This window comes from Onychostoma macrolepis, chromosome 03 (genome assembly GCF_012432095.1).
Source record: "Onychostoma macrolepis isolate SWU-2019 chromosome 03, ASM1243209v1, whole genome shotgun sequence".
NCBI classification, from domain to species: Eukaryota; Metazoa; Chordata; class Actinopteri; order Cypriniformes; family Cyprinidae; genus Onychostoma; species Onychostoma macrolepis.
Genome location: NC_081157.1, coordinates 40,134,153 through 40,145,919, shown reverse-complemented (window position 1 = coordinate 40,145,919; position 11,767 = coordinate 40,134,153). Strand labels below are relative to the sequence as shown.

Genomic DNA, 11,767 nt, shown 5'->3' with positions numbered 1-11,767 from the left:
ATTTATCAGATGTCTAATCACAGACCCCTGAGACCTACATAAATTACCCCTGTAAAATTGGACTCCTGTAGGTGACGTGTGTGTGTGTGTGTGTGTGTGTGTGTGTGTGTGTGTGAGAGAGAGAGAGAGAGAGAGAGAGGGTACACATTAATATTTGCTATGCTAAAAATAAATGGACATTTTAATTGATTTATTCACAACTGACATTGACATCATTATTCTCAGAATCTCTCATTGGAAGTTAGTATCAGAACAGCTGAATTTATAAACGAGTCCTTTTAGTTTATTGGATGAAATAGCCACTGACTTCTGACCTCTTGGTTGTTTCATTACTGGTACCAAATTTGATATTTGATATTGAAATACTGACATTTCCAATGTATTGTTTGAAATGATTTGCTTTTGCAGCTGGGCACCTGTGGTGAACATGCATGTCAATATTGTACTATTTTAGGGACGCGCATCCTCTGAATAGTATTAGGTTCTTCGTGCACACAGACAAAGACTGTTTACTGTCTCTTGCAGTCTGGTAAGAAAAAGCTGGATTCTAAGTGGGGTTGGTGGAGCAGTTTGCTGGGCGGATGATGATGATGAGGTGTGGCTGTGACTTATGGGGGTTTGCGTGATCTCCGTCATTACGGGTGGCCTCTGCTCTATTTTTGCACTGAATTCAGGGTATCAGGTTTACCCAGACAGCAGTGTGTGTTCAGTGTGAGCATGTGTGTAGCTAGACTGTGTGTTAGCCCGGGCCAGAATGTGCTGTTTGATGAATGGGCTGAGAATAAATGAGGCATGAGTTGCCACCGGTATGTTGTGTGTGCATGTGTTTACAAAGCATCACAAGAGATGGTCACTTTAACTTATTATTGTTTTTTAATATGTTACATAATATCTCAAATATGGGATACAGGAAATGGCAACTGCATGCTGGTCCTGGAATTACTGCATTCTTTCATATCGCTTGCATGGTGCAGATGAATACAGAGCAACACTTGATACGGTAATGCAGAGCCAGACAGCCATGCACATCTGAAGCTAAAATTTACCTTTACTTATAATAAACCAGGATTAGGAGTCACTCTATTCCAATTGACCCTTCGCTGGGAGTTTGATTGTCAGGCGATCTGACCAATCATAACGGCAAATCTGCCATTTATGTCCAATAAACAAACCAGACAGGAGAGTATATTAACATCGGTGGACTTCAAAATTGGTTTATTAACGTCATTCCGCGATTGAAACAAGAGACACTGTAAAAAGTGAAAGTTGACTTAACTTAAAAAAAATTTTTTAGGAAACCCATTGCCTTAAAATTAAGTACATAATTAAAAAAAAAAAAAAAGTTAAGTGAACTTGACAATTCAATTAACTTATTTTTTAAAAATTATCATTTACTTAATTTTAAGGCAACGGGTTTCCTCAATTTTTTTAAGTTAAGTCAACTTATCACTTTTTACAGTGTACATTCTGATATTCATTCGTTTATTTCAAGCTATAACTAATAAAGATGAAGAGATGATCGCTTCACGTGCTGCTTGAACCGAGTAACTACAGCGATCTGTCACGACACATTAAAGAGCCACTAAACTGTATTTATTGTTTGGGTGAGACCAAAAGTAACCTGCTCTGACATGGCTTGTCAGACATAGCTAAAGTAAGGAAGGTCTTTGCGAAGGGTCAATTATACACACACACACACAAAAGGTTCTTTAGCGGTTCTTTGAGGTGATTGAGGTGCTATATAGCACCGCTGCCATAAATGAACCCGTTAAGCCACTGTAAGGTTCTCTAACTCCCTCTTACTTTATTTGGAGATAGGATTAAAAAAACGACATTAAAATAGTGTATTTCCTGAAGATAATGTGGTTCTCAACCTTTTTGTCTGAATGTTGTCCACTTCAGTTCAGCAGATCTTACTCGCTCGGATATAGTGCCGTTTGAGCTCTTGTTCTCGCAGGGCTCTCGAGTCTCACGCAATCGGAGTGAGACTCACGCATTTCAACCAGTTCACACGCTCTCACGCCACACCTTGTATTTCTAGCGCTGAGAAGGGATAACTTGTCCCGCTACAATTACTATACCATTAATAGATGAGGGAATACTGAGGTAAGTTTTCTGCCGAGTTCATAGCGCTCTCGACTCTGTAGTTATAGAGTTAAATGCCACCTACCAGCCAATCAGAAATTAGGGTGTTGTTGTTTCCGTTTAAATTACACGATTCTTTCTGCCTCAAGCGGGTTCGTTACTAAGCAACATGGATGCGCGCGCACATGGAGTGTAAATTGGAAGAGAAAGATCCGATGAATGCTGTGTAGGTAACCCCTTCATTTATTTTTTCGATTTTAAGATTCCTCTACGAAATCACTTGCCTGTGAAACGATAGTGAGAGCTGATGTTGGTGAATATAGCCAAATTCGCGCTAAAGTATTATTGATGCAGTCAAAAAAAAAAAAAAAAACTCTCCAACTGCTTTGCAACCAGAAGCTTTAACTTAGCTTTGGCTTCCTGAAAGGAAAGTACTAGAGATGTTATAACAGTTGGTGAATCTGATAAAAGACAGACAAATTCATCCAAATAAAATAAATTGCTTTACATATTTAAAAAAGGATCAAAAATACAAAGAAATTTGGCCCCAAACATGTCAACAGAACAGCTGTGCTCAATGTACATACTGTACACACGCAGTAGCATTACAGAACTTGTCCTGAACATGTATGTCAAGCTCTCTCTCTCTCTCTCTCTCTGTGTGTGTGTGTGTGTGTGTGTGTGTGTGTGTGTGTGTGTGAGAGAGAGAGAGAGAGAGAGAGAACACATTTCAGCTTATGATTTTATTTTTTTCTGTTGTGTTTGTTGCACATCTTGATGACAGGGGTAGGGGGCTCCCATATAAAGCACTGAGGCTTCCCCAAATTCAAATTCAGATGCAGTGTGTTTTCCATGGTGGGTTTGAACAAAACCAATACTAGAAACAGTTTGGCTCTGGATGGAACGCTATTATCATGACAGTGCTTTATGTGGGAGTCCTCTACCCCGTCATCAGGCATCAAAATGTGCAACAAACATTTACAACAGGAAAAAAGAAACATAAGCTGAAATGTGTTCTCTCTTTGTCTCTCTCTCTCTCTCACACACACACACACACACAGTTTGACATACATGCTCAGGGTAAGTACTGTAATGTATATGTGTACAGTATGTACATTGAGTACTGCTGTTCAGTTGGCTCGTTTGAGGCAAAATTTATTTTTATTTTTGATACATTTGTATTTTTAAATACAAACTTTCGCTATAACTTGAGATCCCTGTTCTTGTGTGTTCAGACTCAGAGCGCTGGATAATAAAAGCATGTTCGGCTTGTCAGGAGCATCATGGTGGCAGAAAATGCAATGATTACAATACAAATACAACATTGTTTGTGTATTTGTGTATGAGAGAGATTGAGATATACACATGGTTATACTGCTGTTCAAAAGTTTGGGGTCGGTAATTTTATTAATGATTTTTTATGAATTAATGTTTTTAAAAGATTCTTACCCTTGAAAAACTAGTGCATGTGCACTTGTGGTGCTGGTGTCCTGACTGGCACAACACAGATATTGTCTCTTATGCAAGAGAGATCATATTTTTGTAATACTGTCATAAAACTCATACTAAAGTTATGGTTAAAGTTATTCATGGTTGTTTCAGGTAGGAGTTCTGCTGTACAGCTGCTGCTCTGAATCCAACAGAAATCAACAGCTGCTCAGTGCCTCAACCTTAACATGCCTTTCAACATCACACACACACACACACACACACACAGACAGCTGTTATCTACTCATCATCGGCTGACTTTGTTTAGCTGTATATGTCATGCGAACTACTGCACCAAATGTGTTTGCCACTGTCTTGGTAACGGTTGTCATGGAGCCGTGGTCCACAGATAGCTGTTAATCTGGGTAATTGTTCGCCTCTTTTAGGGGGTTAGATGCGGATCCTTCTATATATACAGTGTGGACTGCCATTCTTTTTAGCCTAGAGCTTTTGAACAGGAGTTTGATGGTATTACATGGCACCAGACACTCTGGCAGCAGTATTAATGTGGTGTTTATGATTACTGTATTTGCACTATTGTTTTTGCCAGTACTACATAAAAGCAGTCAGGATCCAAAATGTTTTGTGTGATTTGAGAATTTACTAGTCATAAATATGTCTTAGCCATGGGAACTGTATTTTGTTATTTCTCCTGAAATAATAATAGTAATTATAAAATTGTGTATTTATTCTCATGACACTGGAATTTAGCCACATTTTAATGGAAAATAGTGCAGGTCATTATGTTATTTGTGACACTGCATCTGTCACAAAAATATATTGTGATTTTGCTGCACTTTCACTTAGCCACAGTGAAAGTTTAAACATCCTTGAAAAACTTTTACTAAGAAATAGTTACATTTAAACCATATGTTAAGACACCAGCCAACTGGCAAACATTTTATTTACTCACCAAAGCCAGATTTGACTGGGATATGGTGAGTGGTAAGTGTTAATTTTGGACTCTAGTTTTGGACTTGTACCTAGTGACTCAACTCTAGTCATTTGATTTGCTTAAATTGTTACATTTAGAATAATTGAAATTGTTCACTTACAAGAATCTGTCTAAATATTGACTTTGCTGTGTGCATTGATTGGGTTTTGGCAATTTTAGCCTTAGCATCAGGTGATATGTTCCAGGAATGGCCACAATATACAGTATAAATGTTCTTATTTCTCTATGGTAAAAGATTGAGTGATTTTGATAATGATTTACTGCATTAAAAGTTGCCTGTTGCTTTATAAAAGTAGTCATGGCAATTCCAGATATTTATTTCACAACTACTACCATTCATTTCAATTAGTCTCTGCCAACAGTATTGTAATTATTTTAAAATTCACAGTATAATACAAGCTCGTTTAATGGATTTAATAACTATTAAAAATATGATATTATAAAAATAATTGTTGCTCTATAAAATATACTGATTTTGTAATTATAATTTTAATTATACTTTTAAAAATTATTTGAATAATACAAATTTTATTTTATTTAAATATATTTTGCATGAAGTGTTTTACTAGTTAGCTGTTTAATTTCAACTTTTCAATAAGTACAATTGTAGTATTTATTACAAAGTAAGTCTTTGATCACATCTGTAAATTTACATTACAAATGACCTTTATATTTCTGGGTGGATCTTGACCCTTTTAATGCAGAGGACATGGAGACGTATGGAAATTGTGCCATAATGTCTGTGATTCAACCGCAAAATATGATGCAATCCATACGGTATTCCCTGAATCCGCATTACTCACCAGGCAGCACATGTTACTGGAATTTGTTGTGGCCTGGCAAATTGTTATGGAAAAAGACCTTTCCAGTTATGCGATTTCATTCTCAATAGTTCTTTGTGTGTTTACATTGAGTTCTCTCTGTTGGCTTTGGCTGTTTGGAGTGTTTGCAGTGCATGAGCAATGATCAGTGCGCACTTCCAGCATTGTGTAACACCTCAGACATCCCTGGTCCTCTATATTCTGCTTTGTGCTGGAGTTTTAGGGTGTTTATTGAACCCAGGTTCACATAAGGATAAACCTTTCTGGATCAAAAACGGAAATGGTTTGTTTTGACATTGCAAATGACTGTGAGACAAACAGTAGCCGCTAAACTCAAATGGAGGCGTCATCACCAACGTCAGCCAAGACATCAAGTAAAGCGCACATCTAACACTATGCCGTTCATCTGGGATGTTTATTAGGTGTATTTTTCTCTCTCTCACACACACACACACACACACACACACACACACACACACACACACACACACACACACACACACACACACACACACACACACACACACACACACACACACACACACACACACACCAACACCAATACAATACCTGCAGGTCTTCGGCCCTCTGAGCAGCCTATGAGTCAGTCAGTGGATGCGGTTACTATAGTGACAACATCAGTATTTACTAGTTAGGGTGCAGAATGGGAGCGTGATACAGTAATAGGTTAAGGAGAGAATGAATGAGCACTGTTCCGGGAATGAAACCGATGGAATACAAAGAGAGGAAAGGCCGGCCTAAAATAAACACATACACACATCTTCAGCCTTCACCAGATAAGGAAACACATGCAAGTTTATGAGGACTTCCATTGACATGGGGCCAGAGAAAAAACTGATTCAGGGATAACAAAGATGATTCATTGTAAATTGTAAAGAGAGCACCACATAGTGTCAGTTCTTCTTTTGACCACCAGAGGGTGTGTTGTACTTTTGGATACAGCCATTATGATCAAGACAACGAATAAACCAGCTGTCTTTACATGGCATATGCTTAAATAACATTATATGTAAAATTACAAGCTGAGCGAAGAGACCATCACCATGCTTCTCCTTCTCAAAATAACATCTGTTTTATGGGTAGAGCACATTTGTCTTTTTGTTGTTGTTGTGTATTGATGTTTTCAAGTATCTACATATCGTGTTCAAATATCTGCTGACATTCCCTTTTAATTGATGTGGCTAAGATATGTTGGCTTGTCTCACTGAAATGTAGATGCCTTTGAATTTGTGTGTATGTGTGTGTGTGGACAGGCTTATATATCCTAGTGGGGACTTAAACCTGAATACACACAGACTCATTAAGACTCGTGTCATGGTGGGGACCTAAATTGAGGTCCCAATGGGTACAAAAGCTTATAAATCACACAGAATGAGTTTTTCTGAGAAAGTAAAAATGCAGAAAGTTTCCTCTAAGGGGTAGGTTTAGGTGTAGGGCAATAGATTATATGTTTAAAAACATTACGCCTAGAGAGAGTCCCTGCAAGGATAGCTGACCAGACGTGTGTGTGTGTGTGTGTGTGTGTGTGTGTGTGTGTGTGTGTGTGTGGTTGAATGAGGTTATTTATTTGCAAGCAGTTCTCCATGGGAATTCTGGGATGTTTTTTGGTAATAAATCTCTTTGGATTGCTCATACAGTCCTAGCTGAATGCACAAGAGAGACTGAATCATATATATACTACACGCTACTAGATATATAAGCTTAATTACAGTTTTGAACAATATCTAAAACTGTGTGAGAAATATATATATATATATATATATATATATAGTTAAAATTTGTAATTCATGTATCTGTTTTATAATTTTCAACCAAACTAACTTTGCAAAATGTTTTGCTTTAAATGTGTTTTTTCCTAATATAAATGTGACCATTGCTATTCCGGTACCCTCTAGAGGGAGTGCTGTACTCGTCTGTGGACTCAATATGATTTTAGTAATGACCCGTATTTAAAATGAATTATTTTCTCATTCTGGTTGCATAGAAATCAGTTCATTATCTTACTACAAAGCTCCTCCACCCGTGTAATCATGGTTATTATCTTTCTCAGTGCTCAGACGAGTTGTAGCATGTCCTGAATTCAAAATTTCAGTCCACCCGCATGATCTGCAAACGAGGCCTGAATGACTCAAAAGGATATAGAGCAACATGTTAAGAACAGCTTTAGGAGTACCAATATAGAGCGATTATAAATCCTGAGACAGAATGAAGTTCAACTGCTTATGAAGCCAAAACATAGTCATTAAACTCTTATTAGATATTAGCATCTCATAATGAAGTCAGCATCAAAGTTAGGCCTAAATCAGCAGAGTGTACAGTCAGCCGCTTTATTGCAGAATATACCTCAACAGGATGATCGGGAACAGGATATAAAATATTATGAAATTATTTCAACCCCAATCAATATTTTATGTCCATATATCTTCAGTAATTTTTGTTACATATAGACATGTATTCCACCAAGAAAAGAAAAAAAAGTCCAAAGCAGTCAGCTTAAAAACAAGATGAACACTGCAATAATACAACAGTAATATTAATACTTAGTCAACTTTTGATGAAAGCATAGGCTATATTATATTATTCTGATTGAAAAAATCAGGGACAAATATTGCTCAAATATTGGGCTCACCACCTGTACACCCCTGTTATTTGGCCCTCAAAAGAAACTAGTTAAACTAGTTTACTAGTTTAAGGGGTCATGCAACTAGTTTAAAGGATCATGAACCCCCTGAGTATTACGGACAGGAACAAAGTCTGCTGAGTATGCACTTATGAAACATGCTTTTTATATTCAGTACTTTTTGTCTGACAATAATACTGAAAGTGAAAGTTTCTCTGATTCACTGTAGTATGAAATGGTGCTATTTATGGCTAATTTAACACCAACTGCTTAGGTTCATATCTGTGAAAATATTCTGATCTGTCTGGTCTAATCTAATCTTAGTTCCTTAATTTTTCTCACCTTTTCTTTTAGGACAAGGTGAAACCCGTGAAGGTCTCTAAGAAGCCAGTGGCTGCAGGAGAGGAAGGAGAGCATGTGCTGAGTGAAGGAGGAGAGGAAGAACATGGCTCTGAGGAGGAAGTTGAGGTTGAGGAGATCATAGAGGAGTCTCGTGCTGAGCGCATCAAACGCAGCGGACTGCAGAAGGTTGACAAGCTGAAGATGGCCTTCAGCAAGGAGCAGATGGAGAAGACCAGACAGAAAACCAAGGAGAACCTGGAGAAAACCCGGCTGAGAACTAAAGAGAACCTGGAGAAGACACGTCAGAGAACCCGAGAGAACCTTGAGAAGACCAAGAAGACCCTGGGCAAGAAGATGGGTAAGCTAGGAACAAAGATGACACCTAAAACCGAACGCCGTGAGAAGATCCGCAGCTCCAGAGAGAAGATGAAGAAGTCACTGAATCCTGACCACCCCATCTACGCCCGCTCCAAATCAACCACCTACCGCGTACCGCCCTTCACCTTCCACGTCAAGAAGGTCCGTGAGGGTGAGATCGAACCCACACCAGAACCAGAGGAAGAGGAGGAGGAGGAGCAGAATGAGGAGGTCCAGGAGGGTCTTGCAGTGCAGGAAGGAGGCCTAGTGTCAAGGGTGGAGGAAGGTGAACTGGTCAGTCTTGACAGCCGGGAGATGGAGGCCTTACTAGAAGCAGCTGATCAATCACGGCTGGCGTTCCAGGAGACGGTGAGGCCAAGGGAGAAGGCCGGCCAGTAAGTCCAACATGCTGAGCCCTGGGAGGTCTGGAGATAAATAAGGCTAAAACGATGTAGGGAACTGAGATGTGCTTGAGGACGGATTAAAGAGCGGATTAAAGGAGTCGACTGGACCTTTGGCTGAACATTTAGTTTGTTTGTTTGATTTGTTTCTTATTATCTTCTCAACCCCAAGGTTGCTTTTTTTTGTTTTGTTCAGCTGTCAATTTTTAAATCAACTAATGGTCAATTTTGTGTCTAGAACTGAATAATACTCAAAAAAGATCAAATAATTTTTAATGTGATTACCAACACTTAATCTTTAAAAAAAAAAAAAAAAAAAAAATTTGTTATAGTATTGGTGGATGTGAGGAGGTTTCATAAACACTCTCATGGCTTTTAGTTCCTATTAGACATTTAATATTAACTCGTTGATTGTAATCAAGGTTACCTGGTTGCAGCCAGATATTGCCAATATATTAAAATGCCTGTATTTAATGAACACCTTGTGTTTTTTGCATCATGTGATGTGATGGCTGCTAATTTCAACAGTAAAAATTAATTGCAGGCCATATGCATTTTGTAGAAGATCTGGGCTGTGTTTTAATGCCACGAATGAACTGCTGGAAGCTGTTGAAAGTGAAAACTTTAAGGTGCTAGAGAGTATGTTGTCTGACAGAAATATTGTTGTAAGGAAAAAAGAATTGTGAAATATTCTAATTGAAGTAAAAATGCAAAAAAAAAAAGGAAAGAAAGAAAGAATTATAAATAACTTCTGCTGACTGAACTTTTTTCTTTTGAAACTGAAGGTTTTAATAATAACGTGATTATGGCGAGTTGTTTTGAGGTCTAATCACTGGTTTGAATCTAATCCAAGCTCCAAAGGTTTTAAATGCTTCACTCTCTGACTCAGACTTTATGTAAAATAATTGCTTCAATTGACCTCTACAGATGATGTAATCTGATCTTTGATCTATGTATGTAAACAAGAAGCTCTTAAAAACCTATAAAATCAAGCTGAATATCAGTCTCTGAAAAGTTTACTTTTCAGAATTCATTTTCATTCTGAGGTAAATTCATTTGACTGTTTACCTTGTTTGTACATATACGCTTTAACATGCTCAAAGTAAAACATCTTTCATACACACACACACACACACACACACAGACAGACATACACAAGGTATTAGGTATAAGTATTAGGTGAACAGGGACCTACTCAATGGAAAAGTAGTGCTGATATAATAGTCACTGTGTAGTCCAGCTCACTGAAATAAAGGGAAACACATCATTCAACCCTGTCTGAGTATATTCAGCTCAATTACTGATCTTTCCTTGTATTTTAAGTGCGTTCATGTTAAACAATTGGCCCACATTATTGCATATAGCTTGAATAGACTAATTTTTACAAACTACACTCACACTGAAAACACATTTTGTATCACTATTTATGATCTGTTGTTATGAACTATGCAGTTACTGCAGGCACACATGGGCAATAGTTTTCTAGGTGTGAAGGTCTGAATGAAGCTGCTTATGGCTCTGCTGTTGTCCTTGTGAGATTTGTGACTGTATAAATGGATTTTAGGTGTAGGTTGCTTTTAATAAACAAATAAAAGTGTCCACTTTTGTGCTGTGAGACCTGAGGCTTGATTTTTTTGTGAATAAATCAAAATGCTATAATGTAGGCAAACTCTCTTTCATTCTCTTTATCTACCGACATATTTACAGCAATCAGAGAGAGCAGAAGTTGCACATTGTCTATCAGGGCCGTCCTTTGGGCAGTGCAACTGGTGCAGTCGCACCGGGCCCCGTGCTTTGAAGGGGCCCCCCCAGAATGCGATCACGAATGGACCAAGGGGGACACCCCCCACCCCCACCCCCCGAGATGTGATCAGACCAAGGGGGCCCCGCTCCCTATCTCGCACCGGGCACCGCGTCAGCTAAGGACAGCCCTGTTGTCTATCATTAGTGCCTGTGTTATTGCTCTGGTGAGCTGTAGTGAAAAGTAGCATTGCGGTGAAGCAGACATGGGTCACTGACTGATAGTTCAGTACAGATAGCAGTCATGACACACACAGCAATATCAAGTTGTACCAGCAAGGAATCTGCAGTCTGATGTGGACATTTTCTTTTAAATTCAGTGCTAGGTCTTTGAAAAAATATGAAAATATGTCTATATAGCATGCAAATTTGGACATGGCATTCCTAAAAATAATGCGTTATTCTTCCAGTAAGTGTCACTGTATGGCAATCAAGATATTAGAGTCCATTAGGTTTACAGATGTGCACATGTAGGACAGGAACCAAAAAAAAAAACATAGAGTAACTGTGTATATTAGTACATATGTGTAAGGGTCAAATCACAAGGAATCAAATTTTCATGACCTCTGGAGATACAAAAACCCTGTAAAGCCAATCATAGTCAGGCAAATCTTTTTTTTTTCTTTTAAAATTAAACAATTAAAAAAAAAAAAAAACTGAAAATGAATATGCAATCTGATATTTTTATGGTCAAAAGATGTAAGGTGACATGCTGATAGCTTGTAATGTAAATCAATGAGATCTTTATAGTCTGTATAGAAGACTACCTAAATAAAATGCATTTAAATATCAATTGTCACTCTATATTTCCTAAGAACATGTCTTTTAGTGTAAGATTAAATTCTTGGTTTTATGTTCAAAGGGCTCTAGTTTTATT

General features: G+C 38.0%; 1 protein-coding gene across 1 annotated transcript in view; it reads left to right on the top strand.

Annotated features, from left to right (window-relative positions):
* The window catches only part of cavin1a (caveolae associated protein 1a), a 16,683-nt gene extending 5,936 nt beyond the window's left edge, over window positions 1-10,747 (top strand). Inside the window, exon 2 of the mRNA XM_058768385.1 lies at window positions 8,345-10,747. Coding sequence (XP_058624368.1) covers window positions 8,345-9,088 — 744 coding nt within the window. The 3' untranslated portion in view covers window positions 9,089-10,747. The remainder of the gene's footprint in view (window positions 1-8,344) is intronic.
* The last annotated feature ends 1,020 nt before the right edge of the window (window positions 10,748-11,767 follow it).